This window comes from Oryctolagus cuniculus, chromosome X (genome assembly GCF_051225735.1).
Source record: "Oryctolagus cuniculus isolate XC-2025 breed Fujian yellow rabbit chromosome X, ASM5122573v1, whole genome shotgun sequence".
NCBI classification, from domain to species: Eukaryota; Metazoa; Chordata; class Mammalia; order Lagomorpha; family Leporidae; genus Oryctolagus; species Oryctolagus cuniculus.
Window position 1 is genome coordinate 132969354 of NC_142888.1, and position 24893 is coordinate 132994246.

Sequence of the window (24893 nt, forward strand, 5' to 3'; positions counted from 1 at the left end):
AAAGTGATCCCTGTTAGGAATTGGGAAAACATTATGCTGAGTGTAATAAGCCAATCCCAAAGGGACAAATACCACTTGTTCTGCTTGATAGGTGACAACTAACTGAGCACCAAAAAGGAAACCTGTTAAAGTGAAATGAACACTATGAAAAACGGTGACTTGATCAGCCCTCACCCTGACTGTTGATGAGCAACTTGATATGTTATCCCTCTTAGTATTTTTTTTGTTTGTTCTACTTAACACCTTTGGTTGAATACTGTAATCAATACACAATTCTTCTTAAGTGCTGAAACTTAACTGAAAAGTGATCGCTGTTAAATATAAGAGTGGGAATAAGAGAGGGAAGAGATGTGCAATTCGGGACATGCTCAAGCTGACTTACCTCAAACGGTAGAGTTAGAAACATACCAGCGGACTCCAATTCAATCCCATCAAGGTGGCATGTACCAATGCCATCTCACTAGTCCCAGTGATCAATTTCTGTTCACAATTGATCGTAATGATAGGACTAAGAACCAAAGGGATCCCAGAAACAAGAATAGTGTCTGCAAATACTAGCTGATAGAATAAAAAAGGGAGAGAATGATCCAACATGGGAAGTGAGATACACAGCAGACCCATAGAATGGCAGATGTCCTAAATAGCACTCTGGCCTCAGAATCAGCCCTTAAGGCATGCGGATCCGGCTGAAAACCCATGAGACTATTTCAGGCATGGAAAGCCAAGACACTCTGGGGGAAAAAAAAAACCTAAATGAAAGATCTCTGTGAGTGAGATCCCAGTGGAAAGAATGGGTCATCAAAGAAGGAGGTACCTTTCTCTGAAGGGAGGAGAGAACTTCCACTTTGACCATGGCCTTGTCTAAATATGATCAGAGTCAGTGAACTCAGGGGGCTTCCATAGCCTTGGAAGCTCATGACAAGAGCCTAGGGTGATTACTGAGGCCATAAACAAGAGTGTCAATTTGTTAAGTCAACAACAGGAGTCACTGTGCACTAACTCCTCATGTAGGATCTTTGTCCTTAATGTGCTGTACATTGAGATTTAATGCTATAACTAGTACTCAAACAGTATTTTTCACTTTATGTTTCTGTGTGGGAGCAAACTGTTGAAATCTTTACTTAATGTATGCTAAACTGATCTTCTGTATATAAAGAGAATTGAAAATGAATCTTGATGTGAATGGAAGGGGAGAGGGAGTGGGAAAGGGGAGGGTTGCGGGTGGGAGGGACGTTATGGGGGGGAAGCCATTGTAATCCATAAGCTGTACTTTGGAAATTGATATTCATTAAATAAAAGTTTGAAAGAAAAAAAAAACCCTTGAAGAAAGAAATAGAAGAGGATACCAAGAAATGGAAAAAAAAATCTTCCATGCTCATGGATTGGAAGAATCAATATCATCAAAATGTCCATTCTCCCAAAAGCAATTTACAGATTCAATGAGATACCAATCAAGATACCGAAGACCTTCTTCTCAGATCTGGAAAAAATGATGCTGAAATTCATATGGAGACACAGGAGACCTCAAATAGCTATAGCAATCTTGTACAACAAAAACAAAGCTGGAGGCATCACAATACCAGATTTCAGGACCTACTACAGGGCAGTTGTAATCAAAACAGCATGGTACTGGTACAGAAACAGATGGATAGACCAATGGAACAGAATTGAAACACCAGAAATCAACCCAAACATCTACAGCCAACTTATATTAGATCAAGTATCCAAAACCAATCCCTGGAGTAAGGACAGTCTATTCAATAAATGGTGCTGGGAAAACTGGATTTCCATGTGCAGAATCATGAAGCAAGACCCCTACCTTTCACCTTACACAAAAATTCACTCAACATGGATTAAAGACTTAAATCTACGACCCGACACCATCAAATAGTACTAGAGAGCATTGGAAAAACCCTGCAAGATATAGGTACCGGCAAAGACTTCTTGGAAAATACCCCAGAAGGGTCTTTTTTTTCTCCTGTGTGACTTGCTTCTTTGATTTTTTGATTTGAGCTGATTTTTGTAATTGAAGTATGTATATTTTTCTGATTTATCCTGACTACTTCCTTATCCATCCTGGGGAGTAATCACATGTGATGGAGCATTGCAGCCTGTGGCTTGCCATTTTCACTTGTTTTTATGGTATATTTCTTTTTTTAAACAAAAGTTCTCATCTTTCATTTACTACGTCCATCTTTTTTCACAGGACTCTTGCTTATGTTGTCCTGAAGAAATTCCTCCCTATGTGGAGAATGTCATTTATTTCCCTACGTTTTCTACTGCAATCATAAATCTTTGATCTTAATGTTGAAGCATTTGAAACGACAGGACCATATAGTGGTAAGAGGGATGCAGTTTGTTCCTCTTTGTGTTTTGACTCAAGTGCATAATCGGCCTTTTCCCAGTAATGAAGTCACACAGGAATGAGAAGGGAAAGCCAGAAACAAATCCAGGATGGAATGTCTTGGGGAATCTTGGCCCTTTGGTCCCACATGTACATTTTAGAATCACCTTGAAAGTTCCTCAAAAAATTTGATTATATAATATCTTTAATATTTGAGTCTTCCTATTCAAGAATGTAGCCTATCTTTCTGTGTACTTAGGCCTCTTGAGAGTTTTTCAATATAGGCTTAGTCATTTTCTCCACAATATCTTTATTGGTCTTTTGTTAGATTTATGCCTAAAGTTTTGAATGTTTATTACTATAAATGTTAGGTTTTGTTTAAATTCCATTGTTTGTTACCACTGTATGGACACTTAACTGACTTTTGCATACTGAATTATGTGCATAACCTTCACAATATCTTTTATCAATTTTATTCATTTTATTAGATAATTAATTCTAATTATTTCTTTTTAAAGATTTATTTATTTGAAAGACAGAGTTAGACACAGAGAGAAAGAGAGAGAGAGAGAGATCTTCCATCCACTGGTTCACACCCCAAATGGCTGCAATGGCCAGGGCTGGGCCAGGCAGAAGCCAGGAGCCAGGATCCTCCTCAGGGTATCCCACATGGGTGCAGGGGCCCAAACACTTGGGCCATCATCCACTGGTCATCAGCAGGAAGCTGGATCACAATTCTAGATGCAGTACAGTTGTATGACCTTGGCCAAGTTATTAGACCCCTCATTTACTTCATTTACAAAATAGGGCTAATATGTTGTTTTACCAAGTAATAAAAGGAGTTAATATAAATAAAACATAGTTTTCAATAAATGTTAGTAACAGTAGTGGTGGTGACAGTAGTAGTATATGGATTGGGGAGATGTTCATGTGATGAAGGTCTGAATAAGTCGGCCATCAGCAGGAAGCTGGACCAGAAATGGAGTGGACAGGACACGAACCGGCGCCCATCTAGGATGCTGGTGTTATAGGCAGTGGCTTAACTTGCTACACCACAATGCTGGCCCCAATTCTGATTATTTCTAAGTGGACTATTTGTAGTTTTCTATGTAGACAATCACTTCATCTATAAGTAATCACTATTTGTCTTCTTCCTCCATTTCTAATTCTTATTCATTTTGTTTCTTTAATTTGTTCTATATCACTGAATGGGAATTTCATTTTTATTTTTTTATTTTTTATTTTTATTTTTTTATTTTTTGACAGGCAGAGTAGACAGTGAGAGAGAGAGAGAGAGAGAGAGAGAGAGAGAGAGAAAGGTCTTCCTTTTCTGTTGGTTCACCCTCCAATGGCCACCGCGGCTGGCGCGCTGTGGCCAGCGCACCGCGCTGACCGATGGCAGGAGCCAGGTGCTTCTCCTGGTCTCCCATGGGGTGCAGGGCCCAAGCACTTGGGCCATCCTCCACTGCCTTCCCGGGCCACAGCAGAGAGCTGGCCTGGAAGAGGGGCAACCGGGACAGAATCCGGCACCCCGACCAGGACTAGAACCTGCCGCAAGGCGGAGGATTAGCCTAGTGAACCGCGGCACAGGCCGAGAATTTCAGTACACAGCAGAAGTAAAGCAGTATCCTTGTTTTGAACTTGATTTTAAAAGAAAACATTATTAATGTTTAACCACTCAGTATGATGCCTACTATAGATTATATAAGATTCCTTTTTATGAGGTTTAAGAAAAAAAAAACTTGTTTTCCCTATTTACTAGGAGATTGTTTTTCCTGAGTGGATATTGAGTTTTATCAAATGTTCTTCCTGCACCTAGTGAGAAAATACTATCACTTTCATTTTTATCTGTTAATGTACTTGATTTACTTAGTAGATTCTCTTGGTTTATGGTCATAGTAGCTCATCTGTTGAAAATATTAGTAATAGTTGAGTTTCTCTTTCTAGCATCATTCTTATTTCCTCTGATCTGTTGTTGTTTCTATCCTTCAAGCTTGATCATTACTGAAGTGTCAGATGAAATCACTGACTGTTGCACATATTTAAAAGACCAAGAAGCTAATGCAAAGCTATGGGACTTGTTGCAGGGTGATCCTGTTGGATGGTTTTCTTGGTTAACCCCCAATATCGGTACCCAGTTCTTGCCGCTTGGGCTCCTCACAAAGCCCAGGGAAATGTCTTACAATCTCCAGACTTCCACTTAGAATCAGCTTTTCTTTATCTATATGGAAAGGTAAAGGAAATATAATAACAAAACCCATCTTTAAAAACAAGAATGAAGCTGTATAAAATATACTTCCAGAGTTTAAGATTTACTATGGGCAATGGGATAGACAATGCAAAGGTTTAGAGAGTCTACACAAATGTGCTTAGCTGATTTTTACAAGTGTGCAAAAGCAATTCAATGAAGGAGAGATTATACTTTCAACAAATGGTACTGGAACATTTGTACATATGTATGCAAGAAATCAACTTCAACTACATTCAAGCCTTATGCAAAAATTAACACAAAATAGATCACAGAGGTAAACATAAAATCTAAAACCATAATACTATTAGAAGAAAATCCTAATGAACTAGAGTTAGGAAAAGAATTCATAGACATGACAACAATCAAAGAAACAAAAATCAATGAATTGGACTTAATTGAAGTTTTTTTTTTATTTATTTTTTGACAGGCAGAGTGGACAGTGAAAGAGAGAGACAGAGAGAAAGGTCTTCCTTTGCCGTTGGTTCACCTTCCAATGGCCGCCGCTGCTGGCGCGCTGCGGCCAGCACACCGCGCTGATCCGAAGGCAGGAGCCAGTTACTTATCCTGGTCTCCCATGGGGTGCAGGGCCCCTCCACTGCACTCCCTGGCCACAGCAGAGAGCTGGCTTGGAAGAGGGGCAACCGGGACAGAATCCAGAGCCCCGACCAGGACTAGAACCCGGTGTGCCGGTGCCGCAAGGCGGAGGATTAGCCTAGTGAGCCGCGGTGCCGGCCCTTAAATGAAGTTTAACATGTTTGCTTTCATAAAAGATGGAAGAGAATACATGCTCCAGATTCAGAAAGAATATTTTCAAATCTTATATTCATTAGAGGACTTGTATACAGACTGTATAAAGAACTCTCAAAACTCAATGTAAAAAAAAAACAACCAATTAAATATCACAAAAAATATTGAAGAGGTAACAAAGATATGTGTATAGAAAGTAAGTATATGAAAATATGTTTGAGGCTGGCTGGCATAGCAGGTAAAGCCACTGCTTGTAATGCCAGCATCCCACACGGGCACCACTTCTTCGAGTCCCAGCTGCTTTACTTCCCATCCAGCTCCCTGCTAATGCACCTGGGAAAGTAGTGGAAGATGGCCCAAGTGCTTGGGCCCTGCACCTGCATGGGAGACCCAGAAGAAGCTCCAGGTTCCTGACTTTAGCCCAGACCAGCCCTGGCCATTGTGGTCATTTGGAGAGTGAACCAGTGGATGGAAGATGTTTCTCTCTCTCTCTCTCTCTCTCTCTCTCTCTCTCTCTGTGTGTGTGTGTGTGTCTGTAACTCTGAATTTCAAATAAATAAAAAAACTTTTAAAAAAATTTCAACAACATTTTTCCATTAGAGAAATACATATTAAAACCACACCAAGACACCACTGCACACTGCACATATGTTAGAATCCCCATGTTGAAATGAAAAACAAAACAAAACTAGTAATACCAAGAATACTGCCAAGGAAGTGGAGCAACTGGAATTTTCATAAATTGCTGGAGTGTAAAATGATACAGCCACTATGGAAAAAAATTTGGCAGTATCTTATAAAATTACTTATAAAGATAAAGATACTTTGTAAAGTATCTTATGAAGTTAAACATGTAGCTGATGACCCAGAAATCCCAGTTCTACATATCTGTCCTATTGACATTCAGGGTTGGATAGCTCCTTGTTGTGGGGGTTGTCCTGTGCATCACCCCTCCACCTCATCTTTGTGGCAATGAAAAACATCCCTAGACATTGCCAAATATCTCTTCAGGGCAAAATCACCCCAGGTTAAGAACAAGTCCTTTAAAGAAATGCAAACTTATATTGATACAAAAACCTGTAAAAGATTCCTAAGATTAGGAACAAGATAGAGATGCCTACTTTTGCTACTTTTATTCAAAAAGTTGAAAGTTCTAGCCAAAGCAAGTGGGAAGGGAAGGGGAGGGGAGGGGAGGGGAGGGAGAGGAGGGGGGGGAGGGGAAGGGAAGGGAAGGGAAGGGAAGGGAAGGGAAGGGAAGGGAAGGGAAGGGAAGACATCTGAAGTAAAAATGGAAAAGTGAAATAATCTTTATTTACTGGTCATGTGGCTATGACACCAAAAGCAAGACAATAAAAGAGAAAATAAACTTAACTTCATCAAAATGAAAAAAAAAACACTTCTGTACATCAAATGACACTATCAGGGGTGACACTATGACACAGCAGGTTAAGCTCACATTCCATATGGATGCCTGTTCATGTACTGGCTGCTCCACTTCTGATTCAGATCCCTGCTGATGGTCTGGGAAATCAGCAGAGGATGGTCTAAGTTCCTTGGCCCCTGACACCCATGTAGGAGACCCAGAAGAAGCTCCTGACTCCTGGCTTTTGCCTGGCCAAGCCCCAGCCATTGCAGCCACTGGGGGAGTAAAACAGCGGATAGAAGTGCTCTCTCTCTCTCTCTCTCTCACTCTCTCTCTCTGCCTCTTCCCCACTTCTCTGTAACTCTACCTTTTAAATAAATAAATAAATCTTTAAAAAATAAAACAGTGCAGTTTCACAAAAAAAAGACACTATCAAGATAATGATTTTTATATAGAAAACCCTAAAGATGCTACACAAAAAACTAATGATAAATGAAAAAAACTCAATGAAGTTTCAAGATACAATATCAACATCCTAAATCAGTTACATCTCTAGACGCCAACAATGGACAATCCCAAAGGGAAACTAAGAAAATAATTTGATTTACAATAGCATTAAAAAGAATAAAATGTGAATAAATTTAACCAAGGAAACAAAGAATTGTACACTAAAAGTTACAAAATGCTGCTAAAAGAAAGTACAGGAGAGATGCTAACATATTCATAAGTAAATGCAAAGACACCTGTGTTCATGGGTTGGAAGACAATATTACAGGGGCCAGCGCTGTGGCCTAGCAGGTAAAGCTGCTGCCTGCAGTGCTGGCATCCCATATGGGCACTGGTTCAAGTCCAGGCTGCTCCACTTCCAATTCAGCTCTCTGCTATGGCCTGGAAAAGCAGTACAAGATTGGCCCAAGCCCTTGGGCCTCTGCACCTGCGTGGGAGACCAGTAAGAAGCTCCTGTCTCCTGGCTTCAGATTGGCTCAGCTCTGGCCATTGCCACCATTTCGGGAGTGAACAAGCAGATGGAAAACATTTTTCTCTCTCTCTCTCTCTGCCTCTGCCTCTACCTCTCTGCAACTCTGACTTTCAAGTAAAATAAATAAATCTTTTTTTAAAAAGACAATATTATAAAGATAACAATATTATTCAAAATAATTTGAAGATTCAAAGCATTCTCTAACAACTCCAATGGCTTTTTCGGGGGTAGAAATAGGAAACTCTATCCTAAAATTCACATGGAATCTTAATGGACCCTGAACAGCAAATCAATATTAATATAATAAATTAATATAATAAAGGTGGAGGATTCATAGTTTCTGATCTCAAAGCTTACTATGCAAATGGATGAAGTTGGACTCTAACCTTATACCATATACCAAGAAAAAAAAATCAAAATCATCAAAGACTAATCATAAGAGCTAAATCTATAAAAGTTTTAAAAGAAAGTGTAGAAATAAAATTTTTATGACATTGTATTTAACAATGATCTTGTAGATATAGCTTGAAAATCAAGACAATAGAAGAAAAAAGATAAATTTGACTATCAAAATTAAAACTTCTCTGTGTCAAAGGACATTATCAGGGGGCTGGCACTGTGGCATAGCAGGTTCAAGTCCCGGCTTCTCCCCTTCTGATCCAGCTTCCTATTCACTTCCTATCACTCACGTGGACACCCAGAAGAATCCACATGGCACCTGGCTTCAGTTCGGCCCAGCTCCAGTCACTGCGGTCATTTGGGGAGTGAACCAGTGGATGGAAGACCTCTCTCCTTGTCTCCCTCTCTCACTCTTTCTCTGTAACTCTGCCTTACAAATAAATAAATAAAAGAGGACATTATCAATAGAGTGAAAAGGCAATCCACAGAATGAGAATGTTTACAATTCATCTGAGTAGTCTTGAAAAAATCCATGGAAATGTATATTATGAAAAATTATGCATGGATTTCAAAATATTTTGAACCAAAATAAACTTACCTTTTAAAAAATTATTTGAGAGACAGAAATACAGATTGAAAGACAGAGCTCCTATTCACTGGATCACTTCCCACATGGCTGCAATAGCTGGGGCTGGGCCGAGCCAAAGTCAGGTGTCGTTCAATCTGGGTGCCCCAAGTAGCTGGCAGGAAATCAACTACTTGAGCCATCACAGCTGCCTCCCAGGATCTGCATTAGCAGGAAGCTGGAGTAAGGAGCTGGAGTGGGATATTTACCCAGGTATTCTATTTTTCCAGCTTTTTGAAGTGCCCTTTTATATCAGAGAAAGAGTTAATATCTATGATATATTTTTAAAACTCCTATGAGTGAACAACAACCAACCAACCAAACAACCCAATATGAAAATGGGCAAAGGACTTGAATAGATATTTTTCCAAAGATACACAAATGGCCAATAAGGACATGAAAACACATTCAATATCACTAGCCATTAGGGAAATGCAAATTAAAGTAAAAATGAGATACTGCTTCACATCCATTATGATGGCTATTATTTTTAAAAAATAAAGAAGGAGGGGCCGTGCCACTGTGCAGTAGGTTAATCCTCCACCTGTGGCACGGCATCCCACATGGGCGCCGGTTCTAGTCCTGGCTGCTCTTCTTCCGATCCAGCTCTCTGCTATGTCCTGGGAAAGCAGTGGAGGATGACCCAAGTGCTTGGGCCCCTGCACCACATGGGAGACCAGGAAAAAGCACCTGGCTCCTCGCTTCAGATCGGCGCAGCTCTGGCTGTTGCGGCCATTTGGGGAGTGAACCAACGGAAGGAAGACCTTTCTCTCTGTCTCTCCCTCTCACTGTCTGTAACTCTACCTTTCAAATAAATAAATAAAAATTAAAAAAAAAAAAGAAGGAGCAAGTGCTGGTGAGGATGTGGAGAAATTGGAACCCCTGTGCACTGCTGACAGCAATATAAAATGGTGCAGCTGTAGTGAAAACCAAGTTTGGTTTAACTTTAAAAAGTTAAACAGAATGCCATATGGTTTAGTAATTCCACTTCTAGGTATATATCCAAAATAATTTTTAAAAAAGAATTAAAAGGAGGAACTCAACCATAGACTTGTGCACAAATGTTCTACCTAAAAGGCAGAAACAAACTAAATGTTCACCAACAGATGAATAAGTGAACAAAATATGGTAAATCCATACAATTAATTATTTGCTTTAAAAGCAATGAAATTCTGATATATGCTACAACATGGAGGAATCTTGAAAACACTGTGTTAAATGAAAGAAGGCAGACACAAAAGGAAAATATTGTCTAATTCCACTTTTATGAGTACCTAGAAAGTAGAACTGGGGCTTAGGGAGTTTTTGTTTAATAGATACAGAGTTTGTATTTGGGATGATGAAGCAGTTCTGCAAATGAATAATGGTGATAGTTATACAACATGTGGATGCATTTAATGGCACTGAACTGTACACCTAAAATGGTTAAAATGATAAATTTTGTGTAATGTATGTTTTACTATAGTAAAAATGATTTTTGAAAGCTGTAAAAGAATGTTTCTAACAGTTCTAATTGCCACAAAACATGAAACAATCCAAATGGCCTTCAGTAGGTGAATGGATAACCAAGTTGTGGCATATCCATACACTAGAATACTACTGATTGATAAAACAGAAAGAACTACTGACACATGTAACAATTTGGATGAATTTCAAAGGCACTATTCAGAGTGAAACAAACCAATCTCAAAGGTAATATATTGTTATATTTATGTGGCATTCTTGAAGAAAAACTGTAGTGATGAAGAACAGATCAATGGTTGCTAGGGGTCAGAGGTACAAGGAGGGTGTGGCCATACAGAGGTAACATGAAAGAATATTTTAGGGTGATGGCACTATTCTGATGCTAATTATCATGCTAGCTACGCAAATCTATATACATGTTCAAACTCTTAGAATTGCAAACAGAGAACAAATTCGTTTCACTGAATGATTTTTAAGCTTAGAAGTAAATGTGGAGGGGGCGGAGCCAAGATGGCGGAATAGTGAGGGCGCACACCGATAGTCCGGGAAAATTTAGTTTTAATAAAAGCGGAGTTACGGCAGCCTCAGAAAAAGGATCAGGAAAAAATTGCAGAGGAAACTCTTCCGGAGCTATTCACTGTGACTCAAAGGACCTACTGGGAGAGCAGGGTCGCCCACTACGCGGAAGCCGAACTGCGGGAGCCGCAGAGTCTGAGCACCAGTGCGGGAAGGGGAGTCTATGTGACAAAGACACCAGCGGGGAGAGGAGGGACGCCCAGGGCTCCGAGTCCACACATCGGCGCTGGAAGCAGAGGTGAGCTCAGTAACCGGAGACATTGGCGGGGAAATGGCAGACAGAATTTTACAGGGACACGGGTTTTGAAGCGGGAAAGTCCAACACACTGACTACAGGAGAGAAGGAAAAATAAATAAATAAATAAATAAAAAGGTGGGGGCATACTGGTACAGACAAGTTCCACTCTCCGCCAATCTTGCAAAGGCCAGCAAGAGACAAAGAGCTGGGATATACATAATAAAAGGGGAGAGTTAAGGCTACAATTCAGTAGCCTAGGCAACCCAGTGGGAGTCCGCAGGAGAAACCAAGCCTGCACAGACTCTTTGGGTAGAAGCCAGCAGAAGCTAAATACCATCCATTCTGCTCAGCCTTGCAGTATTACTTACCTCCTGAACAAAAAATAAAATAAAATAAAATAAAATAAATGAATAAATAAATAAAGAGATTTAGCACGCATAACCTGAGGGTGTCACCTTTGCACACCTGTAACCCTGAAGAACCAAGCAGAGCTCTCAGGCCACACCCATCTCAAGACTACAAGGCTCCTCCAACAGCAGGCAGTCCACTTAACACGGACATAGTATTAAAAAAAAAAAAAACCCTCACAGTGAGGGAAACAGAATTAACCATGCCAAGCAATAAACACAGAAATCGAGGGAACAAGATCAACAATGGCATTATGATGCCTCCAAATAAACAAAACACCCCAAGCCAAGATTATGAAGATGATGAGATAGAAGAAATGCAAGATATGGATTTCAAAAAATTTATGATAAGAACATTTAGAAGATTTCAAAAGCAAATCCTTGAACTACAGAAATCCTTATTGGACAGGATTGAAAATCTCTCTCGTGAAAATGAAATTTTAAGGAAGAATCAAAATGAAACGCAGAAACTAGTAGAGCAGGAAAGTGTTATAGTGAAGAGAAATCAAAATGAAATGAAGAGCTCAATAGATCAAATGACAAACACATTAGAGAGCCTTAAAAACAGAATGGGTGAAGCAGAAGAGAGAATATCGCACTTAGAAGACAGAGAACAGGAAAGGATACAGTCAGACCAAAGAAAAGAAGAGGAAATTAGAAATCTAAAAAATATTGTTGGGAATCTTCAGGATACTATTAAAAAAACCAACATTCGGGTTCTAGGAGTTCCTGAAGGCATGGAGAGAGAGAAAGGATTAGAAGGCCTTTTTAGTGAGATACTAGCAGAGAACTTTCCAGGTCTGGAGAAGGACAGAGACATCCTAGTACAGGAAGCTCATAGAACCCCCCGTAAACATGACCAAAAGAGATCCTCACCACGACACGTTGTAATTAAACTCACCACAGTGAAACATAAAGAAAAGATCCTAAAATGTGCAAGAGAGAAACGTCAGATTACTCTCAGAGGATCTCCAATCAGACTCACAGCTGACTTCTCATCAGAAACACTACAGGCTAGGAGGGAATGGTGAGACATAGCACAGGTGCTAAGAGAGAAAAATTGCCAGCCCAGAATATTATATCCTGCTAAGCTCTCATTTGTGAATGAAGGTGAAATAAAGACCTTTCATAGCAAACAGAAATTGAAAGACTTCGTGGCCACTCGTCCGGCCCTGCAAAAGATACTTAAAGATGTGCTATACTCAGAAACACAGAAACAGGGCCATCAGTATGAAAGAAGGGAAAGGAATAACACCTACCAGTAAAAGAGCATGGGAAGCTCAAAGCATATACTAGAAAATATCTCCGGGAAAATGGCAGGGCAAAGTCGCTATGTATCAATAGTCACATTAAACGTGAATGGCCTGAACTGTCCAGTTAAAAGACACAGACTGGCTGACTGGCTTAAGGAACAACACCCAACTATTTGTTGCCTACAAGAAACACATCTCTCTAACAAAGATGCAAGCAGACTGAAAGTGAAAGGTTGGAAAAAGATATTCCATGCCAACAAAAAACAAAAAAAGCAGGTGTAGCCATATTAATATCAGACAAAATAAACTTTAATACAAAAACTGTCAAGAGAGACAAAGAGGGACACTATATAATGATTAAGGGTTCAATTCAACAGGGAGATGTAACTATTATAAATGTATATGCACCTAATTACAGGGCACCGGTCTATTTAAAAGATTTGTTAAGGGACTTAAAGGGAGACTTAGACCCCAATGCAATAGTACTGGGGGACTTCAATACTCCACTCTCAGAAATAGATAAATCATCCAGACAGAAGATCAACAAGAAAACAGCAGATTTAATTGACACTATTGCCCAAATGGATCTAACAGATATCTACAGAACTTTCAATCCTACATCTAAAGACTTTACATTCTTCTCAGCAGTGCATGGAACCTTCTCTAGCATTGACCACATACTAGGCCATAAAGCAAGTCTCAGCAAATTCAAAAGAATTAGAATCATACCATGCAGCTTCTCAGACCACAGTGGAATGAAGCTGGAAATTAGCAACTCAGGAAACCCCAGAAAGTATGCAAACACATGGAGACTGAACAACATGCTCCTGAATGAACACTGGGTCATTCAAGAAATCAAAAGAGAAATCAGAAACTTTCTGGAAGTAAATGAGGATAACAGCACAACATACCAAAACTTATGGGATATGGCAAAAGCAGTATTGAGAGGCAAGTTTATATCAATAGGGACCTATATCAAGAAATTGGAAAGGCACCAAATAGATGAGCTTTCAGCGCATCTCAAGGACCAAGAAAATTTGCAGCAAACCAGACCCAAATCTAGTAGGAGAAGAGAAATAATTAAAATCAGAGAAGAAATCAACAGGATTGAATCTAAAAAACATTACAAAAAATCAGCCAAACGAGGAGCTGGTTTTTTGAAAAAATAAACAAAATTGACACCCCATTGGCCCAACTAACTAAAAAAAGAAGAGAAAAGACCCAAATCAATAAAATCAGAGATGAAAAAGGAAACATAACAACAGACACCACAGAAATAAAAAGAATCATCAGAAATTACTACAAGGACTTGTATGCCAGCAAACAGGGAAACCTATCAGAAATGGATAGATTCCTGGACACATGCAATCTACCTAAATTGAACCAGGAAGACATCGAAAACCTAAACAGACTCATAACTGAAACAGAAATTGAAAAAGTAATAAAGGCCCTCCCAACAAAGAAAAGCCCAGGACCAGATGGATTCACTGCTGAATTCTACCATACATTTAAAGAAGAACTGATTCAATTTCTTCTCAAACTATTCAGAGCAATCGAAAAAGAGGGAATCCTCCCAAATTCTTTCTATGAAGCCAGCATCACCTTAATTCCTAAGCCGGAAAAAGATGCAGCATTGAAAGAGAATTACAGACCAATATCCCTGATGAACATAGACGCAAAAATCCTCAATAAAATTCTGGCCAATAGAATACAACAACACATCAGGAAAATCATCCACCCAGACCAAGTGGGATTTATCCCTGGTATGCAGGGATGGTTCAACATTCGCAAATCAATCAATGTGATTCACCACATTAACAGACTGCAGAAGAAAAACCATATGATTATCTCAATAGATGCAGAGAAAGCATTCGATAAGATTCAACACCCTTTCATGATGAAAACTCTAAGCAAATTGGGTATAGAAGGAACATTCCTCAATATAATCAAAGTAATTTATGAAAAGCCCACAGCCAGCATCCTATTGAATGGGGAAAAGTTGGAAGCATTTCCACTGAGATCTGGCACCAGAGAGGGATGCCCACTCTCACCACTTCTATTTAACATAGTTCTGGAAGTTTTAGCCAGAGCCATCAGACAAGAAAAAGAAATTCAAGGAATACAAATAGAGAAGGAAGAAGTCAAACTATCCCTCTTTGCAGACAATATGATTCTTTACTTAGGGGATCCAAAGAACTCTACTAAGAGACTACTGGATCTCATAGAGGAGTTTGGCAAAGTGGCAGGATATAAAATCAATGCACAAAAATCAACAGCCTTTATATACACAAGCAATGCCATGGCTGAGAAAGAACTGCTAAGATCAATTCCATTCACAATAGCTACAAAAACAATCAAATACCTTGGAATAAACTTAACCAAGGACGTTAAAGATCTCTACGATGAGAATTACAAAATCTTAAAGAAAGAAATAGAAGTGGATACCAAAAAATGGAAAAATCTTCCATGCTCATGGATTGGAAGAATCAATATCATCAAAATGTCCATTCTCCCAAAAGCAATTTACAGATTCAATGCAATCCCAATCAAGATACCAAAGACATTCTTCTCAGATCTAGAAAAAATGATGCTGAAATTCATATGGAGGCACAAGAGACCTCGAATAGCTAAAGCAATCTTGTACAACAAAAACAAAGCCGGAGGCATCACAATACCAGATTTCAGGACCTACTACAGGGCAGTTGTAATCAAAACAGCATGGTACTGGTACAGAAACAGGTGGATAGACCAATGGAACAGAATTGAAACACCAGAAATCAACCCAAACATCTACAGCCAACTTATATTTGATCAAGGGTCTAAAATCAATTCCTGGAGCAAGGACAGTCTATTCAATAAATGGTGCTGGGAAAACTGGATTTCCACGTGCAGAAGCATGAAGCAAGACCCCTACCTTACACCTTACACAAAAATCCACTCAACGTGGATTAAAGACCTAAATCTACGACCTGACACCATCAAGTTATTAGAGAACATTGGAGAAACCCTTCAAGATATTGGCACAGGCAAAGAGTTTCTGCAAAAGACCTGGGAGGCACAGGCAGTCAAACCAAAATCAACTATTGGGATTGCATCAATTTGAGAAGTTTCTGTACTGCAAAAGAAACAGTCAGGAGAGTGAAGAGACAACCGACAGAACGGGAAAAAATATTTGCAAACTATGCAACAGATAAAGGGTTAATAACCAGAATCTACAAAGAGATCAAGAAACTCCACAAAAACAAAACAAACAACCCACTTAAGAGATGGGCCAAGGACCTCAACAGACATTTTTCAAAAGAGGAAATCCAAATGGCCAACGGGCACATGAAAAAATGTTCAAGGTCACTAGCAATCAGGGAAATGCAAATCAAAACCACAATGAGGTTTCACCTCACCCCGGTTAGAATGGCTCACATACAGAAATCTACCAACAACAGATGCTGGCGAGGATGTGGGGAAAAAGGGACACTAACCCACTGTTGGTGGGAATGCAAACTGGTCAAGCCACTATGGAAGACAGTCTGGAGATTCCTCAGAAACCTGAATATAACCCTACCGTTCGACCCAGCCATCCCACTCCTTGGAATTTACCCAAAGGAAATGAAATTGGCAAACAACAAAGCGGTCTGCACCCTAATGTTTATTGCAGCACAATTCACAATAGCCAAGACCTGGAACCAACCTAAATGCCCATCAACGGTAGACTGCATGAAGAAATTATGGGATATGTACTCTTTAGAATACTATACCGCAGTAAGAAACAACAAACTCCAGTCACGTGCAACAAAATGGAGGAATCTGGAACACATCATGCTGAGTGAAATAAGCCAGTCCCAAAGGGACAAATACCATATGTTCTCCCTGATCGGCGACAACTGACTGAACACCAAAAAGGAAACCTGTTGAAGTGAAATGGACACTATGAGAAACGGTGACTTGATCAGCATAGCCCTGACTGTTAATGAACAACTTAATACATTATCCCTCTTAGTAGTTTTTTGTCTGCTCTACTTAATATGACTGGTTTAATTCTGTAATTAATACACAGTTATTCTTAAGTGTTGAAATTTAACTGAAATGTGATCCCTGTTAAACATAAGAGTGGGAATAAGAGAGGGAAGAGATGTACAATTTGGGACATGCTCAGGCTGACTTGCCCCAAATGGTAGAGTTAGAAACATACCAGCGGACTCCAATTCAATCCCATCAAGGTGGCATGTACCAATGCCATCTCACTAGTCCAAGTGATCAATTTCAGTTCACAATTGATCATAATGAAAGGACTAAGAGTCAAAGGGAGCACATAAACAAGTCTAGTACCTGCTAATACTAACCGATAGAATCAATAAAGGGGAGAGTGATCCAACATGGGAAGCGAGATACTCAGCAGACTCATAGAATGGCAGATGTCCTAAACAGCACTCTGGCCTCAGAATCAGCCCTAAAGGCATTCGGATCTGGCTGAAAAGCCCATGAGAGTATTTCAGGCATGGAAAGCCAAGACACTCTGGCAAAAAAAAAAAAGACCTAAATGAAAGATCTCTGTGAGTGAGATCCCAGTGGAAAGAACAGGTCTTCAAAGAAGGAGGTACCTTTCTCTGAAGGAAGGAGAGAACCTCCATTTTGACTATGACCTTGTTTAAACAAGATAAGAGTCGGAGAACTCAAGGGGCTTCCATAGCCTTGGAAACTCATGACTGGAACATGGGGAGATTACTGAGGCCATAAACAAGAGTGTCAATTTGTAAAGTCAACAACAGGAGTCACTGTGCACTTACTCCTCATGTAGGATCTCTGTCCTTAATGTGCTGTACATTGAGACTTAATGCTATAACTAGTACTCAAACAGTATATTTCACTTTGTGTTTCTATGGGGGTGCAAACTGTTGAAAGCTTTACTTAATGTATACTAAACTGATCTTCTGTAAAAAAAAAAAAAAAGAAGAAGAAGAAATTATCAATTCCCAACTTGACTCTCACTGGGATTAAACATGGCAATAGATCTGATCTGATCTGATTTCATCATCATTTAAAAAATCATCTATTATTTTTTCACTTTATGTTTCTGTGTGGGAGCAAACTGTTGAAATCTTTACTTAATGTATGCTAAACTGATCTTCTGTAGATAAAGAGAATCGAAAATGAATCTTGATGTGAATGGAACGGGAGAGGGAGTGGGAGAGGGGAGGGTTGCGGGTGGGAGGGACATTATGGGGGGGAAGCCATTGTAATCCATAAGCTGTACTTTGAAAATTTATGTTCATTAAATAAAAGTTAAAAAAAAAAAGAAGTAAATGTGGGCACATTAAAAAAATGTGGAAAATGCATATTATGAAAAAAACTATGCATGGACTTCAAAAATGTTTGCAATATAAACTTATATTTTAATTCAACTTTCCACAAACTTTTTGAAGTATCCCCATAATGCCTTAATAAAAAAATTTCTGTAAGATTTATGAGTCTAGAGTTCTACTATATAGCCTTACAAAGTTGTTGAAATTAAGGAGCTTGGTCTGGCGCCAAGGCTCACTAGGCTAATCCTCTGCCTGCAGCACCGGCACCCCAGGTTCTAGTCAGGGTTGGGGTGCTGGATTCTGTTCGGTTGCTCCTCTTCCAGTCCAGCTCTCTGCTGTGGCCTGGGAAGGCAGTGGAGGATGGCCCAAGTGCTTGGGCCCTGCACCCGCATGGGAGACTAGGAGGAAGCACCTGGCTCCTGGATTGACACAGTGCGCCAGCCATAACAGCCATTTGGGGGGTGAACCAACGGAAAAGGAAGACCTTTCTCTCTCTCTCTCTCACTGTCTAACTCCGTCCAAAAAAAAAAAATTAAAGAGCTTGAAAAAGTGATGGGAAAAAATTACATAAATTAAAATTATGTTCATTCTTATAAGTTTTCTATAATTTAACAAAAATTTAAAGAAGGCAACATAACACACATAGTTGAATGAAACAGGATAGCTTTTTAAGCATTTTTATATAGCAATTCCCTCACAGCTACCTTCAGCTAGTGTTCTCAGCTCTTAATCTGCTGTGTTGTATTGCATAGGAGTATACAGAGATAGTCATTGGCCACTGATTAGAAACTAAGGCAAGCAATCAATCCTCAGCTGCATTGCTAATGAAATGCTGTTTTTTTCTCACAACTTCAAAGATCAGAAATAAACTACTGGTGTCTGGAATGACTCTGCACTTGCTTCCATTAGGTTTTAGATTCACTTCCCTTTTCTTTTCTCTGGAGACAGAGCACAGCTGTTCTACATCCTTTATAAGACTGTTTTCTTCTAGAAGTTTCCCAAGGGCCATTACTAAGTGTGAGAAATATTGAGAAGACCACAGAAGATTTGTATATGAGTCACTTTCCATCTGCATATGTTTAAGTACACTTATAACAGAATTTTTATCAAATAAAAAGTCAAAATGAAGTATTTAATTATTGCTTTACTATGGATTACTGTTTTTAGTTGCCTTTCATGTTAATATTTAGGGGGATAGGATTGTCTTCTCAAGAGCATGTCATCACAGTGCCTTGAATATTGTCCTTCTAAGATTTCATTTCAAAATGTCGTATTTCAAACAATAGCTTTTTCTAGAGCTCCCTGCATTTCTGAATTGCAGAATGGACACAGTTCTGGCTAAAGTGCCCACTAATTTCCAGAAGTGTTAAAAACACCTCTCCATCTTCAAAAGCCCAAGTTCTCACTGGCATCCAAGACGAAGAGAACAGAGGGGACCATAGAGCAGGAGGGGGACCTGAGGAATCAAACTGTCAGTGGTTAACAGAAGGATCGACATGTCAGGTCTCTATTCAGGTCTCCAGAAAAACCCCATAACAGGAGCTTACAGAGGCTAAGATGCATCCATGGCCTAGAGCTTTATCCTTCAGGAAGACTCAGAGGCAGTCAGGACAGGGCTATAAGGGAACATCTAATATGTGTGATTTCAGAGCCTACTCTGAACATCTAAGAAACTACAGACCCACTGGGGTCAAACAGGACATCACAGCCTTGTTAAAAGGATTGCTGGCATTTCCATTTTCCCACTACACCTGTCTCAGCCCTGGATGCTCCTGAAATGCTGTGGCCTATAAGTAATGTTAAGGAGCTTAATACTGTAGGAAAGAAAAGAAGCTTCAAACTGATTTGTTCCCAGCCTAGAAAAGCTTGTAGCCTGTTCTGAGAATCAAGTGATGTTGTTAAGATTGCATGGAGTTTTCTGAAGGATGTATTTTCTTTGTAATGGACACACAAGAATACAGATGGGGATGAAGAATGAGAAGAGTATGAAAATATAATATTACCATTTGGATGTAGCTTTCTTCCTCTTCTCTGGAAACAGGATTGGCAAAGAATCTCACAGAGTTAATACCATTTCTTTCTGGAGACAGAAAGCTGGTTCGATTGCTGAAAACAAAGATATAGATGAGGTCAATTCAATGTCTCACAGCTGCTCTGAGAGCTAGCCAGGAACTGACATGGCCCCTATGGAGTTTCAGTCCTCTCTTTCCAGACACAACTTCCTTCTGGCCAAAGAAATTCCTGGAGAAGTACAGCCTTCCCAGCAGCTTCTCAAGAAAATGGTTCCCCATTCATAAGGGCTACTTTTTTTCTGACCCTTCATGTGACATAGCTCATGAGCTTTCTAGAACTAGACCAAGGCACCATATGATTTAGGGGAAAAAAGTGGTCATGTCTCTGATGGAAGAAAAGCAAAACTGTGTATTCCTTGCATCCTGCTCCTGAGTCAGAACCATGGGCTGAATCTCTGCAGTCTTGGTTAGTAAAACAGTGCCCTGCACAGTTCTGCTTTTCAAAATTATTGTGTCCTGTGGCATTTAGAATGAACCAAGAAACACCTTAGCCAAGCTCAGGACTCTGAAATGTAACTTCTAAAAGATGATATGAGAAGATGCAGATACAGTTTGTTCATAAAGTTGGGCTTCTGGAAGCCATGTTAGTAGTGTTGGCTCTGCTCCCTGGACCATAGCTTATTCTACTAAGGATAGGGTCAATAATTCTCTCCTCCCAAGAGAAATGAATTGAGATTGAAGAAGAGCCCATCTCTGTTGGTACTAGAATTGCAGCATATAAATAAGCTCAGCAGCTGTGGCATAGCTTTGATTGATTATTGTACAACAGAGAAAAGATCTCTACAAAGACAGAGAAATTAACAAATGTGAAGGTAGAGGCAGATTTGAGAGATGAACAGAGAGGACACCTTGGATTCCCAACAGCACTTGTGTTCCTGCATCTGGCACACTGGAGAATCCAGTCATATATCTTCCTTTGTGATCTATAAAACACATCCTCTGGCTTATAATAGATCAAGTGGATTTTAACCACATTTAATCAAAGAGGCCTACTTAAGACCAGAGGTGTCTGTGCTGGATGAGGCCCATGTAAGCAATCAGAGACTTACCAAGGCACAGTATGGGTCCTGGTTAGAGATGCATGCTCTCGGATGGTGGATAAGTTTCTCAGGTCAAGGGGTGGTGGCCGTGCTACAAAACAGTGCACAATAGCCAATGTATTAGTTCTCAGTTCAAGGCCAGAATCTAAGGACTGTAAACCCATGACATTCTACTTTCTTAGTGCACCAAATCCCAAACTTGCTAATAGGAGAAACTGAGTACGAGTGAATTTCACTGTCCTGCTCTCCCATGCCTCACTGTGCAAATGGCTGCATTACCTACTAGAGGCAAGAACACATTTATTGAAAACCTACTGTATATCAGGTATTGTTCAAGTTTTTGGATGCACAGCATGAATATAATGGATGAAAGTGTCTGGAATCCTAACTCCTACCTCACACCTGACATGACTAGCCAGGAAATTTGTCCTTTATTATCACAGGCAGAGATAATCACCCTAGTTCTACTCTTCCTTGTCTCCAGCCCACTGTTTACCTGACACTCCTGCCTAGAACATTCTTCTCCCTCTTTTTGCCTGGTTACTCATCTGGAGATCTTACCTCGGTTTCCCTTGTTTACTGAGGCATTCTTTGAGCTCAACACAAGGTCAGGCCCCTCATCATGGGTTGCTGTACTGATCCTTTACAGGATTCTCACCAGTTTGTGAAGATACCAGCTATGATTATTTGATTTGGGTCTAGAATGTGCTCCAGGAGGACGGGCATTTTTCTGACTTGTTCACTGCAGTAGTGGTATCTCTTTCTTTCACTAGACTATATGGGTAGAGACTAATTCTCCTCCATGTCACCAGAGCCTAGGAAATGACCTTCTTGTTGTCCAACTGGTTTCTCAGGAGCCTTGGACCTAGGCAAGCTACTGGCCAAGAAAGGGCATGTGAGTCATGCAGAGTCTGGGGACAGGGTCTATCCTGGCAGTGGGACACTCTGATGTCAGGTCCACCCATAAGCTGTCTCTTGGTTTCACCACCTGCTTCTTTTGCCTGGGCCCCAAGGTTTATCGCAAACCCCATCTTACTTGGCCTAGGTGTCCACCCTTGTATGCAACACTAAATCTTCAACCTTGAGTCCATCAAACATCTCTCTGCAGAACTCTAGTTCCTGTAGAGCCCCATTGCCCATTATAGTGATCATGAGCCACATGCAGCTATCTACGTATGCAGTACATGTAAATTTATTAAAGTTAAAGTCTAAAATTCAATTCTTCAATCACACTAGCCACATTTCAAATGTTCAACAGTCTTTTTTCCATCATCACAGGAAGTTTTCTTGGACAGTGCTGCTATAGAAAATTAGCTGGGCAAAACAATAATACCCACCTTAAAGTTACAGACCTTTGTGAAATACTTTCTGACCAGAATGAACATTTATTTCCTCTGTAACTCATAAGACAGAATCTGTTCTATTTAGTACTGACTTCATAATTCTGTTTCTTCCAGATGGTTTTTACATATATATCTTCCTCCTTTTCAGGCTAAAGCATTCTCCTAGCTCCCACATCTTTACATCTCACTCAGCACCCAGCTCAGCACTACACACACCCTGTAAATATGCAAATGGAGTTTGACTCCAATTCAAGGGAGCATGAGCAAGGATTCAATTAGCAGTCTGGGGAAAGTCCATTTGAATTGGTAGTTTTTCCAAAGAGCAAAGAGAGGTAAGAATGGACCAGATGGAATGTCAGAAATGATAGTTATTGTATCAAATGTTTTCTTGTAATCACACAGTCTGCTGGGCAGATGAAGGTGGGCAAGAATGCAGTGAGCAAGTCACTTTGTCCTGCTCTTTCTCTTTCCCTCTGCTCCTATCTCCCTTTCTGTTCATACTGCTTGGCAGATCAGAGAAACTGCTCTGTCATCCTCAAACAGCTCTACTTACAGCACACACACTGAGCAGTGAGTGATGCACTGTGTGTGACCATGTCTGAAATTCAGGGATTGATGTCAAAGGCCATTCTTGGCTGCCTTACTAGCATTGTGATTACAGTCAAGTGTTGTCCAGATCAGTAGATGCCAGGTGGGTTCCATTCTGATCCATCATCATTTGTTCCTGAGCTTTTGTTATGGATGCAGCGAAAGATTAGACCTCTGGAATGAACTTGACTTTGTAGGCTGCATTTGCAGGGCCACATTGCCTGTAAGTCTCCTGATTCCTTTTATAATAAAAATCTAGGGTAACAACTTGCCCCAGCCCTTCCCATTCAGTTCCAACCACTTCTTTCATGCCCTTACACTTTACAGTCCCTGTGATGGTTTCTCTTAGAGTTTCCTTCCCAGGGAGGGTCAGGAAGGACCTTACTACCCTTCCCCTACACAGCAGGCTTGGTCAAGTGCCTTACGTTTCCTCTGAGGCTTGAGATCTCTATTCACGGGGGGAGGCTCCAGGTCTGCAGGTAGCTCAGGCAGTGGGCTTGAGATGCTTCCTGAGCTCATTGGGATGTAGTCATCCTGGCTGCAATGGGTTCCAAGACTACAGACAGTGGCCTGAGGGCTCATGGGCACGTAGCTGTCTTCAGCACTGGCTGAAGCTGTGGGGTACATCAGGGAGAACCTGCACGGCTGAAAGAGAACAAGTATAGGTTGGGAACCACAGATCAGTCAAGGAAATTACTGAAAGACACAGGGTTATGAATTTATGCAAATTCTTTAAGTACACTGAGATGCCTTAAGGATCACCTCAAAAAGCAGAATTGTTTAGAACTGGCAAGGCCCTTATAGAACACCAAGTTCAGGAGTTTCCAAACAACTTCAAGTCTTTTTTTTTTTTTTTTGACAGGCAGAGTGGATAGTGAGAAAGACAGAGAGAAAGGTCTTCCTTTTGCCATTGGTTCACCCTCCAATGGCCGCCACGGCTGACGCACTGCGGCCGGCTCACTGCGCTGATCCGAAGGCAGGAGCCAGGTGCTTCTCCTGGTCTCCCATGGGGTGCAGGGCCCAAGCACTTGGGCCATCCTCCACTGCCTTCCCGGGCCACAGCAGAGAGCTGGCCTGGAAGAGGGGCAACCGGGACAGAATCCGGCGCCCCGACCGGGACTAGAACCCGGTGTGCCGGAGCCGCTAGGTGGAGGATTAGCCTATTGAGCCGCGGCGCCGGCCAACTTCAAGTCTTAAGCAGAGAAAGGAAGGGTTCCCAGAGATTCAGACTGCTGAAGGCAACATGCATAAGTCAGTTTAGTTTTGGTAAAATTGAAGCTTAAAAGAACCAAAGTACCAAACTTACCAAGTTTAAACTAAGCCGCTTTTCTCGGTGTCTTGAGGATTGGCCTTCTACATCAACTGCAAGAAACAAGCCAGACTGGTGAGAAATGCCAGGCAATATCAATCACAATTACATCTTAGTTCCTATGCACCCCAGGGCCCTGTGCTTAGCTCCAAAGAGTCAGAGAAGCATAACACACAGTTTGTATATGCAAAGTGTTCTTTAGAGTCTAGCTGGGCAGTCAGGACACATTTCCCAACAGACAGCTTCAGTTCTCTCTGTCAATTATGGAGAGAGACAGGAATTTTTCTTTTAAAGATTTACATGCTGGGGCCGGCGCTGTGGCTTAGTGGGTAAAGCCGCCGCCTGCAGTGCCAGCATCTCATAAGGGCGCCAGTTTGAGACTCAGCTGCTCCACTTCCAATCCAGCTCTCTGCTATGGCCTGGGAAAGCAATGGAGGATGGCCCAAGTCCTTGGGTCCCTGCACCCATGTGGGAGACCCTGAAGAAGCTCCTGGCTCCTGGCTTCAGATCAGTGCAGCTCCAAGTCGTTGCAACCAATTGGGGAGTGAAACTGTGAAACAGAGGATGGAAGACCTCTTTCTCTCTCTCTGTGCCTCTC

General features: G+C 40.7%; 1 protein-coding gene across 5 annotated transcripts in view; it reads right to left on the reverse strand.

Annotated features, from left to right (window-relative positions):
- Positions 1-24893, reverse strand: part of GAB3 (GRB2 associated binding protein 3) — an 88124-nt gene that overhangs the window by 12980 nt on the left and 50251 nt on the right. For all 5 annotated transcript variants that reach the window (XM_008249459.5, XM_089323682.1, XM_089323684.1 and 2 more), the window contains 4 exons: positions 24293-24348; positions 23412-23631; positions 21065-21146; positions 19947-20049 (listed from right to left, as the gene is read on the reverse strand). In XM_008249459.5, coding sequence (XP_008247681.1) covers positions 19947-20049; positions 21065-21146; positions 23412-23631; positions 24293-24348 — 461 coding nt within the window. The remainder of the gene's footprint in view (positions 1-19946; positions 20050-21064; positions 21147-23411; positions 23632-24292; positions 24349-24893) is intronic.